The 21,336-nt window shown below is 48.3% G+C and overlaps 1 protein-coding gene across 1 annotated transcript; it reads left to right on the forward strand.

The window, feature by feature from the left end:
• The first annotated feature begins 18,566 nt into the window (after window positions 1-18,566).
• Window positions 18,567-20,898, forward strand: LOC119283954. The gene has a single exon (XM_037563290.1). The coding sequence runs from the start codon at window positions 18,567-18,569 to the stop codon at window positions 20,757-20,759; it is 2,193 nt and encodes a 730-aa protein (XP_037419187.1). The 3' UTR covers window positions 20,760-20,898.
• Window positions 20,899-21,336: the final 438 nt, after the last annotated feature.

A 21,336-nucleotide genomic window follows, 5' to 3' on the forward strand; every position in this document is an offset into this window, starting at 1 on the left:
AAGTTGTGTTATCGGACCCTTGACACGGATGTTGGTAAAACCTTGATGATTATGGAATTGCTCAAGTTCTTGAGAGCACGCACAAGCGTTAGGTGTTATCGCCGGCACTAACCGGGATTGCTCCTAGTCCCTTCGGTTATGCTATAACCACTCCAACAGTGAATTCACTCTTTATTGTTGGGTTCTTCCCCAGTTACCAGAATCATTCCCAGCATTTGCATTTTGTTCCCAGCTTGCACCGCCAATGTGCCATTCTACCATGGGTCTCTTCCATTTCCGGTGATAAGCAAAATTCATCCATTACGTTGTCTTCAACAAGGTAATCCACATCATCCAAGTCCGAGTATGCCATTCTACCGACCCCCTCCAAACGATCGCTCGAGAATTGCCTTAGGCTGGTTTAAAGAGTTTCAATGATCTCTGAATCAAAAGTAATTCTTTTTGCCACTTAAGGGAATATCTCTAGGAGTCACCTTCCCTAAGGTGTATCGTTATGGTATCATGGCAACTCAACTCCTCGCTACATTGACAATCGATTACCACCTTCTTAAGTGTGGAATTGTTGTCCACCTAGTGAACCTTCGTCATCCGTTTCTTTCCACCCCTCTTGATGTGTATCTCGTGTCTCAACCCGAGAGATGGTCCTATGTCTCATTCCGTGAGTTGTTCGATCTTCAAGAAGATCGACCCTTCTAGAGTCTCCTTCTTCCCTCCATGTCATGTTGACAGGATTTCTCAGAGCAAGACTTCAAGACAAAATGGTGTTCAAACCAACGTTCATTTGAAGTGCACCCTGGATCGTGAAGATTATACTAGTTTGCGTTTCCCCTTCACCTTATCCTACGCTTGAATCTCGAGACGAGATTCTTGTTTAGTGGGGGTGAGTTGTCACATCCCTAGTTCTGACAATGCCTAGTGCATGCATTAGAGTGTTGCACCATGTTTAAATTTCATTTAAATTTGAAATGGGGATTGTTGAAACCCTAGCACCAAATGAAATTTAACTAGGTTCAATAAAAATATTTTCAATAACCCAGAATGCCCTTTGGAAATGTTCATAATTTCTGTTAAAGGTGAAAACCTCTTCCAAAAATGATGAACATATTTATAGGCTATTCCTGGATTTTTGAATTAAATTATATAGTATTTGCATTTGGGCATTTAATTGCTAATAATATTTTAAATGCTCAAATAATCACAAACTGAAATGTTTACTGTTGGAAATATTCCAAACAGCGGCCACAGTCAGTTGCATGATTTTTGGAAATGCTCTGGCATTTTTAATAAATCCAAACACAATTACAGAAAATAGAAAACAGTAACTAAAATAGAAATAAAAGAGAGGAGAGAAACCATACCTGGCCTCACCCGTGCAGCCCACCAGCCGGCCCAGCTCCCCCCCCTGGCCGGCCCAGCCCACCCGCGCCTTCCCTGTCGTCTTCCTCCTCGGACAGAAGGACGAGGGCGTGTGCCCGACGCTCGCCGGCACGCGCGCGCGCCACCTCCCCCCCTGCTGGCCACCTCCTGCTTCCCCGGACTCCCTCGATGCCCCGGACGAAGCCACGCAGCTGCCCCGCACCGCTCTCACTCTCCCTCGCCCTCCTCTTCTCCCCCTGCTCTCTCTTCCTCTCACCCGAGAACCACCGCCGCCGCCGACGGGCATCACCGTAGCCACTGGCCTCCCCTCGCCTCCCCGACCCGCTTCCGAGCTCCGCCACAACCCCCTCCACCTCCTCGTTGAGCTACGGACCTCCCGGACCTGCTGCAACGCCGCCACCATCGCCGTTTCCATCGCCGGCCGCCGAGGATCTTCATCGTCAATTCACCACCATCGCCGCGTCCCCGAGCCGGCTAACCACCCCTACGGCACCGCTGTGAGCTCCCACGCCTCCCCTCCCTCTTTCCCCCTTCGATCTCGCCCTGTAGCTTCGATTCCACCGGAGCCGCGAGCTCGGCTCGGCCGGCGATGTCGCCGCCGTCGTTGCAGGTCACCAAACTCGCGTCCGAGCACGACCTCGAGCTCGTGGATCCCCCAGGAGCCCGCCCAGCCTCTCAGCTCGCTCGCTCGCTAAGCGTAGCCCCGTGCCCGCGCTGGCCCGAACTCCGGTCGCCGCCGCGGACCCCGTTCCGGTGAGCTCGAGCCACCTCAGCCCCTGCCGTTTGCACAAATGGATGCGGACGACTCCCAGCTACGCGTAGCTGCCCTCCGCCGGCCATTTGGTCGCCGGAGGAGGAATTCCGACCCCCTCCGCCGTCTCGGGCTTCACCGGCGACGAGCCGCCGGCGTGTTAGCCTCGGCTGACCAGGGGTTTGACCTCCCCTAGGTCCATGACAGGTGGGCCCGGCCCCTGCTAACTTTGGTTAAGTTAATACCTACTTTTAGTTAAGCCACTGACCCACTGACAGTAGGCCCCACCCCTGGTCAAACCCCAGTCAGCGCTGGGTTTGACCGGGATTAACTCCTGTGACACTGACATATGGGGCCCACAGGTCAGATTTGACCTGGACAACGCCGTTGACTTGCTGACGTCACTGTGAAGTCATGCTGACGCAGTAATTCTTTTCTGGATTTATTATTATTCAGAAAATTCAGAAAATGCCTAAAACTTCTAAAAATCATAGAAAATTAACCGTAACTCCAAATTAAATAATTTATATATGAAAAATTATCAGAAAAATTCAAGGAATCCATCTGTACCATTTTCATGCATGTTAGAACAACTTATAGCTGCTGTTTAGCACAAATCAATTAAATGGCATTTGAATAATCACATATGGAGTTTGAATTTGAATCTTGTATTCAAACCAACTTCATTTAATCTGTTGCTAGTTGCATTAGCCCAAAACACATTCATTTTGCCATGTCATGATCATGCATCATATTGTGCATTGCATTGATTGTGTTCCCTTCCGTGTTGCCGGTATTTGTCCCCTCTCGATAGACGTGATACCGATGATGCGATCGTTGACACTGATGAAGACTCAATGCTATCTTCAGAAGTGCCAGGCAAGCAAAACCCCCTTGTTCATTCCGATACAATCCTACTCTCTCGCTCCTGCTCTCTTTTACTGCATTAGGACAACACCGATTCATCTGTTACTTGCTGCGGTAGCTGAACCCCTTTATCCTCTGCATGACCTGTCATTCCACAGTAAATAGATGAAACCCACTAGCATGAGTAGGAGTTGTTTGAGCCCTGTTGTGCCTACTCATTCATGCTTGTTTGTCATGCCTGCTACTGCTTAGAGTTGAGTCGGGTCTGATTCATCGGGGATGAATCAGAGGTGTGTGAACATGTCCTACGGTGTGTGAGCTAAGCGTGTGAACACGATTTGGTAAAGGTAGCGGTGAGAGGCCATGTAGGAGTACATGGTGGGTTGTCTCATTGCAGCCGTCCTCAGGAACTGAGTTCTGTGTTTGTGATCCATGATTCAGCTACTACCATACATTGGGCCCTGAAATATGACCCCGCTCGACTTCTTATTCACCCTTGTCCTCTGTCCAGGAGTTGCAAGTAGTTTCTGGTGTTTGTAGTATGCTGGAGGCCGTGGACAGCGCTGACCGTAGGGGTGGGCTGTGATGCGGTAGGCACGTGGCCGGGTATACCGGGCGCCCGTTTGGTGTCACGGAACCCTGTTCGCATCGTTTGGGGCTGTGAGCGAAACTCCGGCCGGATCTCCTCATGGATGGAACCCGAATAGGCGATAAACCTGGACTAGAGACTTGAGTGTTTAGGTAGGTCGTGGTCTACACCCACGTCGGCTTTCGCTTGAAGTCTGCCGAGCACATGTCGTGTGCAGACGCTAAGTGGTGGAAACATGTATGAAGAAGTACACCCCTGCAGGGTTAACATCATCTATTCGAATAGCCGTGTCCGCGGAAAAGGACTTCTGGGTTGCTTATATCAGTTCATAGACAAGTGAAAGTGGATACTCTAAAATACGCAAGATAAGCGTGAGTGCTATGGATGGCGTTCTCGTAGGGAGACGGGAGCGGTTCCATAGTGGTGTATTGATATGGTGAATATGTGGACTCGTGTGCGCCACCTCAAAAGAGTTACTTGCAGTCGTAGTTCAGGATAGCCACCGAGTCAAAGCTGGCTTGCTGCAGTTAAACCCCACCATCCCTTTGTTGAAAATGATGCATATGTAGTTAATTCTGATGTAAGTCTTGCTGGGTACATTTGTACTCACTTTTGCCTATTTTATGTTTTTGCAGATAGACTTCAGTCTCACTAGTAGTTCCACGTGGACTTCGACGTTTAGCTTGTTACCTCAGCTACGATCTTGTGCCCTCGGCAGGATTTGGTAGATAGTCAGGCTTCTCAGCCTTTTTCATTTATAGATGTCTGTACCCAGACATGATAGCTTCCGCTTGTGCTTTGACTTGTATGCTCTGATTGTTGGGTCGTGAGACCCATGTTTGTAATATCTCGCTCCTCGGAGCCTATTGATTAAAATACTTGAGTTGTAGAGTCATGTTGTGATGCCATGTTGTATTTGCACATATCGAGCATATTGTGTGTATGTTATTGAAATGCTTGGTATGTGTGGGATCTGACAATCTAGTTGTTTATCCTTGGTAGCCTCTCTTACCGGGAAATGTCTCCTAGTGTTTCCACCGAGCCATGGTAGTTTGCTACTGCTCCGGGACACTTAGGCTGGCCGGCATGTGTCCTTCTTCGTTCCTGTGTCTGTCCCTTCGGGGAAATGTCACGCGATGAATACCGGAGTCCTGTTAGCCCGCTACAGCCCGGTTCACCGGAGTCCTGCTAGCCCAGTGCTACAGCCTGGATTCACTCGCTGATGACCGACACGTTCGATGCTGGGTCATGGATGCCTGTCCCTGTAAGTCTGTGCCACTTTGGGTTTACGACTAGCCATGTCAGCCCGGGCTCCTTATCATATGGATGCTAGCGACACTGTCATATACGTGTGCCAAAAGGCGCAAACGGTCCCAGGCAAAGGTAATGCGACACCCGTGGGGATACCGTGCGTGAGGCCGCAAAGTGATATGAGGTGTTACATGCTAGATCGATGTGGCATTGAGTCGGGGTCCTGACACTATTCAACCATTTATTAGCATTATGTTTGCTGGAGGATCAAAAGGACAGGTAATCGGGTTGGGCAAGGTGGCTATCACAAATGACATGTCTCTTACAAATGTCATGCTTGTCCAATCCCTTAAATATCATTTGATTTCTGTTTGCCAATTGGCTTCTATTGGTTATGTACACTCTTTGGACTAACGGATATGAAAGTCTTTAAGAGAGATACTCTCGAAGTGGCCTTTGTTGGAGAGTTGGATGGCAACCTTTACACGGTTGATTTCTCCAAAAATAGCACATTCCATGCAACTTGTCTAATGGCCAAGGCCGAGAAGTGGTGGCTATGGCATCGCCGACTAGCCCATGTCGGCATGAGAAATCTTCAAGATCTCTTAAAGGGTAATCACATCCTTGGACTAACCAATGTCTCTTTTGAGAAAGATCGTGTGTGTAGTGCATGAATAGCTGGGAAGCAACATCAATCAAAACACCCACCCAAGAATATCGTGTCTACTTCAAGGCCTTTGGAGCTCCTTCATGTGGATGTTTTTGGGCCTCCTTCATGGGATAGTCTTGGTGGGAAAAGTATGGGCTTGTCATTGTTGATGATTACTCAAGATATACATGGGTGTTCTTCCTCAAGTCCAAGGACAAGACGAAGATCACCTTCATTGATTTTGCCAAGAAAGCACAACTCAAGTTTGACAAAGAAATCCTGGCAATAAGAAGTGATAATGGCTCTGAGTTCAAGAACTACACCTTGGAAGAATTTCTTAGTGATGAAGGGATTGAGCATCAATATTCAGCTCCATACACTCCTCAACAAAATGGTGTAGCCGAAAGGAAGAACCGTACACTTGTGGAGATGGCAAGGTCCATGTTGGATGAATACAAGTCGCCACATAGTTTTTGGGCCGAGGCTGTCAACACTGCATGCCATGCATCAAACCGGCTCTTCCTCCACACTATATTGGAAAAAGACTCCATATGAGCTCCTAACTAGGAACAAGCCGAATGTCAAGTACTTTCATGTATTTGGGTGCAAATGTTTCATCCTCAACAAAAGAGAATGGTTAGGAAAATTTCAATCCAAAACAATTGAGGGCATGTTTGTTGGTTATGGATCAAACTCTCACGCCTATAGAGTCTACAACAAATCCAATGGATGTGTTGTAGAAACTTGTGATGTGGTGTTTGATGAATTTAATGGCTCCCATGGGAGCAAGTTGATCTAAGTGATGTAGATGAAGAAGATTCTTCTCAAGATATTTCGACCATGGGTGTTGGTGCACTTCTTCCAATGGAACAAGAACCTCATGATGATGATGAAGAAGATGGAAGCTTCACACATCATCAAACTACTGCAACACCCATACCACCACAAGCTCCTATTGCTCAACAAATGCCCTTAGTTCAAGTACAAGAAGATGATCAAGTCCCCCTTCATGATAATTTTCAAGAACAAGATCATCATCAAGGGCCAGAACAAGAAAGTGCAATCATTGATGATGAACCACAACAAATGCAATATGAAGAAGAAGATCTTCCGCCACACATTAATGATCCATATGTTGAGGATGTGGATGATGGTCATGAAGTTGAACCTCGCGAAACCCTAACCTCCAGCATACCCCGAGTGGCCGGTCGTGTTGATGTTGATAAAATTCTTACCGGCATATCGGAAGGTAGAGTCACTCGTAAACAATTGACAAACTTTTGTGCTCACTTCTTGTTTGTTTCTAGTGTTGAGCCACTCAAGGTACAAGATACATTGATGGACAATGATTGGCTCATTTCTATGGAATAAGAGTTGAACAGTTTTGAGCTCAACCAAGTGTGGTCATTAGTCGAGAGACCAACTATGGAACACAATGTCATTGGAACAAAATGGATTTTCAAGAACAAGCAAGATGAGAATGGTATAATCATCCGCAACAAAGGAAAGGTTAGTGGCACAAGGGTACTCACAAGTTGAAGTTTTGGACTTTGGTGAGACCTTTGCTCCCGTTGCCCGTCTTGAATCTATTCGCATCTTACTTGCCTATGCTGCTTTCAATGGTTTTACATTACATCAAATGGATTTGAAGAGTGCTTTCCTTAACGGTCCTCTACAAGAAGAAGTATATGTATCACAACCACCCGGGGGTTCGTTGATCCCGATCACAAAGACTATGTGTATAAACTTCATAAGGCTTTGTATGGCCTCAAACAAGCACCCCGTGCTTGGTATGATCATCTTAAGAAGTTTCTACTCGATGATGGTTTTGTGAGAGGGGTGATCGATCCCACTCTTTTTACTAAGAGGGACAAGGGTGATTTGATCCTATGCCAAATCTATGTATACGACATCATTTTTGGTTCTCCTAACATACATTTGTGCAAGAGTTTGCGGTCTCCATGACCAAGAATTTTGAAATGTCACTCAATACGAACTTGAAGTTCTTTCTCGGATTCCAAATTCAACAATTTCAAGAAGGAATTTTCTTGTCTCAAGCAAAATACCTCAACGATATTCTAGAGAAGTTTGGCATGTCTGATGCTAGTCCATGTAAGACACCCATGCCAACAAAAAATGTACTCACAGAGGACACAAACGGTATCCCCTTCGACCCATCTATTTACCGCTCTATGATTGGTTCATTGCTTTATCTTTGTGCATCTAGACCAGACATCATGTTCAGTGTATGCATGTGTGCTAGATTTCAAGCTTCCCCTAGGGAAAGTCATCATAAGGCGGTTAAGAATATTCTTAGATACCTTGTTCACACCCCAAAGTTGGGTCTATGGTACCCCAATGATGCTAAGTTTGATCTCATTGTGTACACGGATGCAGATTGGGCTGGAGACAAAGTGGATCGTAAGTCCACCTCCGATGCATGTTTCTTGGACGCTCCTTGGTAAGTTAGTCCTTGAAGAAAAAAAATTGTGTTGCCCTCTCCACCGTCGAAGCCGAATACATTGCAACCGCCAGTTGTGCAACTCAATTGCTATGGATGAGGCAAATTTTGAAGGATTACGGTATCACCTATAGACATGTGCCTCTTCTATGTGATAATGAAAGTGCCATCAATATTGCTGAGAACCCCAAAGATCATACTCGCACCAAGCACATTGATATTAGGTATCATTTCTTGAGAGATCATGTGGAAAAGGTGATATTGCACATGTTGGTACAGATATGCAACTTGCAGACATTTTCACCAAGCCATTGGATGAAGCAAGGTTCTGTCAACTTAGGCGTGAACTTGGTATCTTGGAGCTTGACAACATTATGTGAAATATAGTACCCATGCATGCATTTTCGTCATGTCCTGTCTTGATGTAGGCATATATTTAGGGGGGGGGGACTTCAATCCATGAATCCTCTTCCCCCTATGTAATGCGCAAATAAAACCAACACTCTCAAAGTCACTATCACACTTATTTTGTGTCCATAGTACTTTAAAATGATGGAGTAGTAAGCTTGGTTCCAAGTTCAAATCTTTGGTATACCAAGTTATGTATACTCAAACATGGTGGCTTAGGTTAAAACTCTTCTTAGTTGATTATGCGGGTTTGTGCTATGTCTTGGGTACAGCTATTGCTCACACTTATATATATATATATATATATATATATATATATATATATATATATATATATATATATATATATATATATCACATCATTACCACTTCAATCATCAATTCTGGCCATCTGCACTCAGGCAGGCCGGATCATCCGGATGTCCGGGTTGCTCTGTTGCATTATGCCCGGATATCCGGGCCTATCTCCAGTCATCCGGACCTGGCCGGCTGATCCGGGCATCCTTCCGGTCGTCCTGATGGGTCCACGCCCTAACTTATCGGGTCGGGAGGGAGCAGAGGGTTATAACTCTGTCTTTCTCCCACACTGCCCCCATCCACTCGCCCCCGCCGTCGGTGGCTGCTCGTGGCCGACCCTGCTAGTCCAGTCGGCCAACTGCCCCGATTTTTCCCCCACACGCTACCTCCTCCTCAATCTACTCCCTCCTCGCGTGACTTCTGTCGGGGCCGATTGGGTCTTCCCCAATCTCGTCTCCTCTGTCTCCAATTCCGTCATGGTTGTCGAACATGGAGGTGGTGGCCAGAGCTTCAAGAAGACATCCACAGGCCCCTCTCGTGGTACTCCATATGCTCCTCTCCTCTATTTCTCCGTTTATCCATCTAGGTTTAGTCATTCACCTTGTTGGCACTCTCTCTCCTATGTGTTGTGACGCCCCGAGACCGATGTGCCAGGTGTCTTCCAGTTATTCGCTGTTGTTTGCCTTGTCATTGCTTGCGTGTCATGCATTGCATATCATGTCATCATGTGCATTTCATTTGCATACATGTTCGTCTCATGCATCCGAGCATTTTCCCCGTTGTCCGTTTTGCATTCCGGTGCTTCTATGTCACCTGGTGTCCCTTTCTACCTCTTTTCGTGTGTGGGTGTTAAACGTTTTCGGATTGGACCGATACTTGTCATGCGGCCTTGGTTTACTACCGGTAGACCGCTGTCAAGTTTCATACCATTTGGACTTCGTTTGATACTCCAACGGTTAACCGAGGGACCGAAAAGGCCTCGTGTGTTGCAGCCCAACACCCTTCCAAGTGGCCCAAAACCCACATAAACACCCTCCATCATCTCGGTCGTTCGATCACGATCGCGTGGCCGAAAACCTCACCTCATTTGGAGCTTCCTAGCTCCCTCTACCTCTATAAATAGACCCCTTCATTTTCGTTTTCGGATCTTTTCCCCGAAACCCTAGCCTTCCTCTACCTCGCGCCCAGAAAAAAAAAACCCGCACCGCCCGACATGTCCGCGCCACCCTCCACAGCCAACCACGTGTTGCCACATCACCACCGCCGACCCCTCTCTCTTTCCTCCGTGCCGCCGGCCCGCGGAGCCCATCTGGGGCCCGCGCGAGCCCGGATCTCGCCGCCGCCAGGGCTCCCGCATCGACCCCGTGCGTCGCTCGTCTATGCCCTCGACGCCTCGCCGCCCGCAACCGCTCACCGGACTCCTCGCCGCCAGGACCCCAACCCCGCCGTGGAGCCGCGCCTGCCCGAGCTCCGTCCATCGCCGGAATGGGTACCCGACCTCGTCCTGCACCGGATCTGATGGATCCCAGCCTCCCTTGACCTCCCCTGCCTCGCCGTCACCGGAGTTCAAGCCCCGCCGCCGCCTTGTCTTCGTCCCGCTCGGGAGCGGGGACGAGCGCCCGCTCATGGGCCGCCTCCCCCCTCGCGCACGTGGACCCCGTCCTGGGCCACATCAGCCGTTGGCCCAGCAGCACCGGCATGTTCCCTCTCCAGCGTCCTGGGCCTTGGCCCATGGTGATCCTCTCCTATTCCCCGCCCGTGCGAAGAATAGATATCCAACGCTCATCCTGTTTTTTTTTTCTCAAAATGGCTAAGTCCCAGATCTGCATATTTTCATGCCACATTCATCGCATCATAACTCTGCAACCGTTGCTCCGATTCGTGCGTGTAGCATATCAAAATGTTCCTCTCAATGAGTACATCATTTCATCTCATTGCATCATTTTCATTTGAGCTCATCTTGATGCACAAAATGCTGTTGGAATAGGGCTATGTGATGATTATGTCAGATCTGTTTCAGCAAATGGCCTTTTGTCATTTTTGCCATGATTAATGTGTGTATGCTATGATCCTGAGCTCTACATGTGTTGTGTTATATGCCATGCCATCTTTACATGGGTGTATGTCATGTATTTTTTGTGATCTTTGTGGTGACTAGCACAAGCATGCAAAGTAGCTTACTCGATGATGCTGATTTCAAGGACTTAGAATTTCACTAAGTCCTTACCCTGTCATTATTTTATGCCATATGTTCATGTTGTTTCCTAGTGATCTGTGCCTCTTTTGAGCATGATCATTAAGGATGTTTTGTAGATATTGTGGTGCTCTATCCATCCATGTCTTTGTTTGCAATTATGGAGCACCCTAGCTTGAGTCAATCGAGCTCTACTTTTACTATAAAATGTTCCTGGCAGATTGTTGACATGTTTAGTGATTTTGCCGAGGATGTTGCTATTGATACGTGCATGATTTGTTGTTGTTCTTGCCATGTATAGCTTCTATGCCATGTCTTCTTGATGGTTGTATGCTTAGATTGTCATGCAATGCTCTGTAGTGAGTGCATCGAGCTCGTAAACATGCCTACTTGTTAATCTGTTTTGCATGCTCCAGTTTTTCACTAAGTCTGAATCTATTTATGTTTTTGCTATGTTCACATGCTTGCAATTGTATTGTCTGATCCCTTTTGGCTCATGGTCACTAAGGGACTTTTGTTATATGCTTAGAGTACCTTCATGCCATGCCTTGCTTTGCCATGATATGTTCCTGTAGCATATAGTTATCATGCTCTAAACTTTGCTTTCTGATGATAAATTTCTGACATGCTGTTAATTTCACTAAGTCTGAAACCTGTTATCATTTGCATTTTTGCCATGCTTGTTTGAACCTGTTAATGAGTGATTTAGCCGTAGCTCAGCGTTCTTCTTTTGTCAAGCATTTTGAGTGGATCCCTGCCATGTATTTTGTTGCCATGTCTAAGTGTTGTAGCATATTTATCTTGATGCATTTAGATGGTCTCGTGCTGATTATCGCAGACCGATGCCATATTTGTTTTGCTTGCCATTTCCAAACCGTGCATCCGATTCCGGTGATCTTTATATCGATTTCAACCGAAATCACCCCACCTTTCCAGTGGAACTCTTGGATTTCCAAGTTGAGGCCAGGTCCAATCATTCCTTTGCAAATCATGCACATGCATGACATATCGCATCCCGCATATCATACCATGTTCGTGTGTTGGTTGTTTACTATGTTGTGTGCTTCTTTCCGGTGTTGCTTCTTCGGGTTGGTTTCCGATAATGTCGCGTTTGTGAGGACCCATTCGACTACGCCCATTTGTCTTCTTCATGGACTCGTTCTTCTTCCTTGTGGGATTTCAGGCAAGATGACCATACCCTCGAAATCACTTCTATCTTTGCTTGCTAGTTGCTCGCTCTTTTGCTATGCCTATGCCGCGATACCTACCACTTGCTTATCATGCCTCCCATATTGCTAAGCCAAGCCTCTAACCCACCTTTTCCTAGCAAACCGTTGTTTGGCTATGTTACTGCTTTGCTCAGCCCCTCTTATAGTGTTGTTAGTTGCAGGTGAAGATCGGAGCTTGTTCCATGTTTGGGACATGGATATTTTTGTTGGGATATCACAATATCTCTTATTTAATTAATGCATCTATATACTTGGTAAAGGGTGGAAGGCTCGGCCTTATGCCTGGTGTTTTGTTCCACTCTTGCCGCCCTAGTTTCCGTCATATCGGTGTTATGTTCCTAGATTTTGCGTTCCTTACACGGTTGGGTTATAATGGGAACCCCTTGACAGTTCGCCTTGAATAAAACTCCTCCAGCAATGCCCAACATTGGTTTTACCATTCGCCTCCTAGCCTTTTATTTCCCTTGGGTTCTGCAGACTCAAGGGTCATCTTTATTTAAACCCCCCTGGGCTAGTGCTCCTTTGAGTGTTGGTCCGACCGAGTAGACTGTGGGGCCACCTCGGGGCAACTTGAGGGTTGGTTTTACTCGTAGGATGTCTCATCTAAGTGTGCCCTGAGAACGAGATATGTGCAGCTCCTATCGGGATTTGTCGGCACATTCGGGCGGTGTTGCTGGACTTTTTTTACCATTGTCGAGGATGTCTTGTAACCGGGATGCCGAGTCTGATCGGATTGTCTTGGGAGAAGGAATATCCTTCATTGACCGTGATAGCTTGTGATGGGCTAAGTTGGGACACCCCTGTAGGGATTGAACTTTCGAAAGTCGTGCCCGCGGTTATGGGCAGATGGGAATTTGTTAATGTCGGGTTATAGAGAACCTGAAGTTGAACTTAATTAAAATGCACCAATCGCCTGTGTAACCATGATGGTCTCTTTCAGCAGAGTCCGGGAAGTGAACACGGTGTTGGAGTAATGTTTGACATAGGTTGTTCTAGGATCACTTCTTGATCATAGTTTCTCGACCGTGCTTTGCCTTCTTCTCGCTCTCATTTGCGTATGTTAGCCACCATATATGCTAGTCGCTTGCTGCAGCTCCACCTCATACCTTTTACCCTTCCTATAAGCTTAAATAGTCTTGATCGCGAGGATATGAGATTGCTGAGTCCCCGTGACTCACAGACACTTCCAAAACTAGCTTGCAGGTGCCGTTGAATCGTGCAGATGACGCAACCAAGCTCAAGGAGGAGCTCTACGAAGATCTTGTCCTTTGAGTTGTTCCGTTTCCAGTTGATCAGTAGTGGAGCCCAGTTGGGGTCGATCGGGGATCTGTGCTAGCATTTGGGGTAGTCTTCTTTTATTTTGGTTCCGTAGTCGGACCTTGAGTGTATCTGGATGATGTAATGCTTTATTCATGTAATTGTGTGAAGTGGCGATTGTAAGCCAACTATGTATCTCTTTCCTTATGTATTACATGGGTTGTGTGAGGATTACCTCACTTGCGACATTGCTTTCAATGCGGTTATGCCTCTAAGTCGTGCTTCGACACGTGGGAGATATAGCCGCATCGAGGATGTTACATGTGTGTACGCAGACGCACGTCATCAAGCATCGATGGACTCCGAGGATGTTGCTCGTCCACTCAAGAAGGCGTCGGGTCGTGCTCGTCCATCCAATGCTGGGCAGGACGACCCTGACTACGAGGCTGAACTCCATGAGGAAGAGCTCGTGCCTGTTCGCTCCATGACCAAGTCGAAGAAGAAGAAAGATGTCGCTGCCTCAAGCTCGGCAACTACTGGTCTTGTTCTGTCCATGGCCAACCCCACCAACTGTGGCTGTCATTTTGTCAATTATCAGCCCATGGACCCATCTGAGCATGCTGCTTTAAGGAGTGATGTCAACCAATTTGCTGCTCCTGCAAATGCCACCGACCCTTGTTTTCGCACATTGGTTCAACAAGACATCTATCAATCCATCATTGCTCATCTTGGTTTCTCTCCTCAGCATCATGTGAACTTGGGTTTCATTGAGAACAATCCTTCCAAGTTCAAAGGTGTGTTGGAGAAGATTGATGGCATGGGGCTACGTCATGCTATGTCTCTTCATTGTGATTGGAATGAGGCTGCCATTCGGCAATTCTATACCATGTGTTTCTTCCATCCATACCGCTCTATCACTTGGATGACTCACCACTCTCAGTTCACTGTCACCTTCAAGGAGTTTGCTACTACTTTGGGCATGTCTGGATCTGAGGCCTCTCTGTTATGGATCCATGAGGTGAACCCCAAGTTTGAGGCCATGCCCATCAATGCATGTGGCTGTCTCGTCATGCCTACCACTCAGCTATCCGTAGATCAGCAACACAAGGAGCTTAATGATATCTCGTATCTTTCGTCCCAAATACCGGTGGTTCTTCCAGTGTATCCTCAACTCCATTGCTCCCAAGAAAGGGGATCGTGGAATGGTTCGGTCCTATAGCACTTATTTGATGTACTACTCTAGGAATGCTCCCGCCCGTCCCATTGACATGGAAGATTTTCTTTGGAACGAGATTCGCATGGCTAGTTGTCTGAAGGTTCGTACACTTCACTATGCTCCTTTCATTCAGATAGTCATCGACTCGGTCTATCCTTGTCCCATTGCCAAGACATCCACACACTCCATGTGGATTCCGCATGATGAGTCTTCCAGAGGGAAGGCTCTTGCTCTTTCTTGTGTCGAGAGCTCTTCTCGTCACACTAAACCTTTCATGAAGCCTTTTGACCGCCTGGCTCGCTTTATTGGGAAGCCCCATAAGGCTATCTTTGACACCTGCTGCTACACCGCTACTCACATTGTTACCGAGGAGGTTCGCCGTATCTCTGAGGCGAATGCACCAAGGGCTCGCCTCCGTGCGCGTCCTGGGAGTCCTGTCGAGCCAGATGAGCCTATTCCTGATCGGCTTCCTCTTCCGGATGTCGACTTTCCTTCTGTCGCGGATTTTCCCGAGTTCTTCCTTCTCTCCACATGCTGACCCCTTAGCCGGATCATTCGGACTTGGCCCCGGATCATCTGGGCTTGTCCCCAGATCGTCCGGAGCTAGATCTGGATCATCCGGATAATGCATACAGGGGCCATCGTTTGGCACTGATTATAGCCGGATCATCTGGACCTTGTCCTGGATCGTCCGGGTAATATTGCTCCTTGCATCACAAAACTTTGGTGGATGAAGCCAGATCATTCGGGCGTTCATTTGGATCATCTGGGCTTATGTCCAGATCATCCGGGCTGTCCTCCGGACTGTCCAGCCTCCACACAACTCTGCTGCTACCACTTACATCCGGGTCTATAGCCAGATCATTCGGACGCTGTCCAGATCATCCGGATGGTCCTCCAGATCATCCGGGCAAGTCAACCTCTGCTCAAAACGGCTCCAATCTGTTGTGGGTATAAATAGCTCCTTACCTCTTTGAGATAAGATTGAACACTCCACTTCCAACACACCCCAAGAACACCTGTGCTCCCTCTCTTTTGCTCACCCACGAAATCTTAGATCCCGGTTTGATTCTTGAGAGATTGAAAGAGTTGTTCCAATCAAAATAAAGATCTTCTCCCTCTCCTTGTGACCGAAGCAAATCGTGATTTGAGCAAGTCTTCAGTTTTCTCCCTTGGATCTTGTTACTCTTGGAGGTTGGAGACTCCTAGGCGGTAGGAGTCTTTCGGTGAGGAATCGATCATTGTGATTACCCTCCGGAAAGTTTGTGAGGGTTTGGAGACCACCCCAAGGTCTACCACTAGTGGTTGAGAAATGCCTTCGTGGTGTTGTCTCAAAGGGAGAATAGGGTCAGCCTTCGTGGCATTGGTGTGCCTTCATGGTAACATCCACCTCTCTAACGGTGGTGTAGCTTTCCTCGAAGGAAGTGAACATCGGCATACATCCTTGCCTCTCGGAGTTGCGGTTATTCCAAACCCTAGCTTCCTACTTGTAGTTACTTGTCTCTAAGTCTTTATGTATATCATATTGTGCTTGCTTACTCACCTACTAGTGTTACTTGTTTACCTTGCTTAGCTCTTAGCATCACATTTGCAATTGTTAGGCTCACTTTCATCTTCCGCATTATTGCCTAAAATTGCTAAGTAACAATTAAAATTTGTAATTATACCTATTCACCCCCCTCTAGGTCCATATCGATCCTTTCAACAACGTCGGTTTTGGTCGTCGGGGGCGGTGGTGGCCGGCGCTAGGAGCCAAAGGGGAGGTGTCAGTGAGCGTTGGGGTTTTATTGCGAAGCTATCCTGAATGCCACGAGGGTCGGGTAAGAAGCAGGACGCGACACCCACGCGATTCCAATACCTGCCATACGGGTGCTCTGGCCGCACTCTGAGCACGCATGCAGGGTGCTCGATGGATTGCCCCATCAACCTAAAAAGTTTTCCGAGGCTGAAATTTGGTAGGGTGGTAGTTCATGGCATGGTAAGGGTGATGGACAAGTAGGTTTAGCCATAGGACCACTCATTATTTGTATATTCTGGAGTTGCAAGTTTCTGTCATGCCCACAAGCTGTTGGAGAGAATGACACTGCTATCTAGGAGCCATTGCTGGACATGATAATTGGCAGGATGATGTATCGTTTAATGAAAGTGATGATGGCAAGGTTGATTTAGCAAAAGAAGAAAATTTCTAGTGCAAAATTGAGTGAAATTCAGTTCTGGATCAAAACTACAAGGCTTTATTTGGGCAACTATAAAGATGCAATTGGGGCTGATTTTCTAGACTTAAGGTTTTAGTTTGGAGGACTATAACATGGACAAGTTTCAGAATTTATTGAGCAATGCTTAATGTAGTTGTAGTTAAATGCTCAATTTGGACTGGAGTTGAAAATGGAAGCCGTGCTCAAATTTTTCAAAACACCATGATGGGGTTTTTGCCTAAAAATGATCTACAGGCATCAGATGACCCCTCATAATTTTTGTGAAATTTTAAAAAATGATTTGAAATAGTTTTAGTGCAACAGGAGCATTTCAAAGTCTGAAAATGCTATTAAAAGAATTAGTTTGGGAAAATTTTATTATTAAAATATTTCCTACTGGATTCTAAAAGTTAAATGAAATGATTTAAGAAAACTTTCAAAGCCCACAATACTTTCGAAAAAATTCTACATGGAGGGAAGAAATTTAGAAAACAAAAAGCAGAAAAGGTTCTGAAATGAGAGAAGTGCATTTTTCAACCCTGAACTCTTGCCCTAGTCTAATTTACAACCCCGAACTTCAATACCATCTAAATTACAATCCTCAACTCTCAAAACCGGTCAGGATTCAACCCTTCCCTCCTTGTTGACTGGTTTTGACCAGGGGCGACCAGTTTTGACCAGTCAACGGGTCCAATCAGCATGCCACATCAGAAAAAAATTCAAAATTTCAAGAAAATATAATTAAAAATCTGTAAGATCGAGAAAAAATCTGAAATAAAATTTCCCGGGAAAAAAGTTTGCGAAAAAATTTCAAGAACTTTTTCCTGTAATTTTCGGGAAAAAAATAAAAATAATAAATTTTTTTGGAAATTACTTTTTCTAGAAATTTTAACTTTTTTATTTTACATTTTTAAATATTTTTCTTGGGAATTTGAAATTTTTCCCTGGAGTTTTTTTTATTTTAAGTATTTTTTGGTTTTTCATGGAAATATTGATAATTTTGTTTTTCGGAAATTCGTTTTTTATTTTTCCCTGATTTTTTCCTGGAAATTTGATTTTTTTCTAATTTCTTTTCCTGGATTTTTTTCGATTTTACGGATTTAATTTTTTTTTGCTGACGTGGCATGCTGACTGGACCTGTTGACTGGTCAAAACCGGTCAACAGAGAGGAGAGGGTTGAATCCTAGCCGGTTTTGAGAGTTGGGGTTGTAATTTAGACGGCATTGGAGTTTGGGGTTGTAAATTAGACCAGGCAAGAGTTCGGGGTTGAAATATGCACTTCTTTCTTCTGAAATCAACAAAGGACGAAATACAATTCAAAATTTATCTGTGGCAAAATTTCACATAATAAAAACATGGTTAAAATTTTTGGGTGTTACAGCTGGCGAACGTTCGCCAGCTATGGGGGCCTTTTTTTTTTTGCTAGGTTCCAGAGAGCTTTATCTCTTCTGCTACTACGATTACTATGTATGCCAATGGGCAATGGCAGAACCGGAAACAAAAAATCAGAGGCCATTAGGCACGCCCCCTCCCTGCTGCTGCTGCCGCCTTTAACAGCAATATTCTCTTGTAACAAGAAAAAAGGAGGAGAGCGTCCATCTCAGAATCTCTCCAAACGGACACTCACCCTCATGCACGCAAGCAAGGAACCACCACGTTCAAAATGCCTCCGATCATCCTCGGTTCCTCACATGCATGCATTCTGCGCCCGCCTACAAATAGTAGTACCGAGGTAGCGCCTAGACGCCACACATCACACTCGACCAGTGCATGCAATCATCACCACACGCATACTACATAGTGAAGCAACAGCACTTTGGAACCAATGGATCGTCGCGCTACCTTGGCCGCCCCGAGCATCCGCGTCAAGATCCCCGACCAGCTGCCCACGCTGTTCGAGCCGCAGAAGGCCACGCCGTACCCGCGCACCACCCGCTACGGCAGCACCGCCGAGGCCGAGGCTGATGGCGACGCGCCGCCGTCGCCGGAGCACTGCCTCACCGTGCTGGCCCTGCAGCTGGCCGTGCTCGAGAAGGCGGCGACCGGGCTGGGCACGCTGGCCTTCGTCTGGGCCACGGTCGTGCTGCTGGGCGGCTTCGCCATCACGCTGGACCGCACCGACTTCTGGTGCATCACGGGCCTGCTCCTCATCGAGGGCACCCGCATCCTGGGCCGCAGCCACGAGCTGGAGTGGCAGCACCACCAGGCCAGCCAGGCCCGCTCCGCCACCCGCGCCGCCGTCCCCGCCTTCTTCTGGATGCAGCTGCTCTCGGCGACGGCGTGCGTCTCCCTCTCCCTCGTCCGCCTCATCCACCAGCACTACGGCGGCACCGAGGACGCCCGCTCCAACCGTGCCGCAGCGCTCAACATCTTCTACGGCCTCGCGCTCGCCGAGGCGCTGCTGTTCCTTGTCGAGAAGGCGCTATGGGAGTGGAAGGTGGGCCACCGCCGCCTCCTCCAGTGCGTCGCCGACGACTGCAATCTCGCCGGTGCCTACGGCCAGGTCGCCGTACGCCGCTTCTTCTACGACTCCTACTCGCGCTGCCTCAACGGCAGCATCTTGGATGGCCTCCACATGTGCCTCGTCTCCTACGCCGACGACCTCATCACTGCGGGCTCGCACGACGAGCAGAGCCTTGGCGCCGGCATCCTCGTCGCGCTCGCCGAGTCCGACCGCTTCGCCGAAGCCACGCTCCGCAGGATCGGCGTCTCCGCGCCCACCATCGAGCGCCTCATCGAGATGCTCAGCTGGAAGGACTCCTCGGAGCGCGATGTCCGGCGCTCGGCGGCCGTCGTCGTGTCCATGCTCACCGGGAGGAAGCTCGTCGCGCTCCGCATCACCGGCATTCCAGGCGCCATCGAGTCCGTCGCGTCGCTGCTTTACGCCGATCTCGACGAGCTCAACATCCTCGGCCTCTCCATCCTCAATAAGCTGGCGCACGACCACGACAACTGCGACAAGATTGGCAAGACCAGGGGCCTCCTCGAAAAGATCATCTCCTACTCCAGCATCGACCATGCGCTGGCGTCGACCACGCCGAGGGACATGAGGCTCAAGGCGGTCAAGAAGTCGCTCCGCGTGGTCAAGAGGCTGGCCGGCGCAACGGGGGACACCGGGAAGCTGCTCCGACGGGAGCTCACCGAAATCGTCTTCACTGTGAGCAACGTCAGGGAGATCCTGCAGAGGCACGACAAGAAGGTCCAGTCGGAGCTGCACCAGCTGGCCATCGAGATACTCACGAGCCTCGCGATGGACGAGGAGACCAGGGAGATCATCGGCGGGACGGGGGACGTGGTGAGCGTGCTGGTCACCACGTTCTTGCCGGGGGCGTTTGCGAAGGAGTGTCAACAGGCGGACGCTGTCCGGGTGGAGGCCGGCGAGGCGCTCGCAATTCTGGCCCTCGAGAACAAGAAGAACTGCGCGGCGATCATAATGGCTCTTGGCGGAGGGATCGGGCTGCTCGTTGATGCGCTGAATGACCCCCTCGTCGTCGTCGGTGCCGCCAGGATCATGCACAACCTCTGCTCCTACTCCGGCGACGAGTGGCAGCTCCCTCTGAGACGGGTTACCGTCAGTGCCGCCAAGGTGCTGAGGTCCATCACGGTGGAGAAGGGCAAGATCCTCAACATCTTCATCGGGCTCGCGGTGCAGATGCTCCGGTTCATGGAGCCCGGGGAGCTCCGGGGGAGCCTCGACGCAGCGCGCGTGGTGGACACGGTGCTGGCGAGGTCCCTGGTGCAGGTGCTGCGGGAGTACAGCCGCCCGTCCATGGACGTGCCCCGGGCACGACGGTACACCATAGAGCTTGCCATTTCATTGATGCAGTCGGACGCACGCTACGTGGCCCTGTTCGTGGAGCTCGGCATGGAGAGCGAGCTGAGGCGCGTGGCCATGACCACCTCTCAGCTGGAGTGCTTCAACGTCTTCTCTGGCAGCGTCGGGCTCAGCCGCCGCGACACCAGCGTCTGTTCCCTCGTCAAGTCAGCTTTGGAGCTGATGAACAAGGGCTGGAATTAAGACCTGAAACTACCACATATATATACTGCAGATTGCTATGTTGTACTCTTCTTTTTCTACTATGCATTATGATTTGTTACTCATCGTGTATCATCTCTCGCTACTCACACTAGAGTAGTGCATTCTGTAAAAATATAATGTGGCATGTTAAGTGTACAATCAATGTAATATCAATTTAGTTATAATAGACCGCCATAAAAATGTTAATCGTATTAACACAACTAATCATCAACCCATGCCATTGCACGGGCTAGTAAGAAAAGGACGACGATAACTGCCACACGTGTGTCCGTTAAGGGGTCTGCTGCCCACACGTTTTGTGTGGTGTCTAAGAGGACCAGCCCACACGCCTGTGTGGGCAAAACAACTAGCGCCCACACGCCTCTTTTTTTCCTTGCGGTCTCTCTCACATGCCTACGTGTGGGCAAAATGCATAACGCCCGCACGACCTCTCTCAGCCACCTACCTCACGGTCCCGCACGCCCCGCGTGACAGTTACCATGCGTCCCCGCAGTTGCCATGGTCCGGACCCTTTTCAATGTACGTTTAACTGCAGTTGCCATGTCGCTGAAGTACA

Source organism: Triticum dicoccoides, chromosome 4A (assembly GCF_002162155.2).
Source record: "Triticum dicoccoides isolate Atlit2015 ecotype Zavitan chromosome 4A, WEW_v2.0, whole genome shotgun sequence".
Classification (NCBI taxonomy): domain Eukaryota; kingdom Viridiplantae; phylum Streptophyta; class Magnoliopsida; order Poales; family Poaceae; genus Triticum; species Triticum dicoccoides.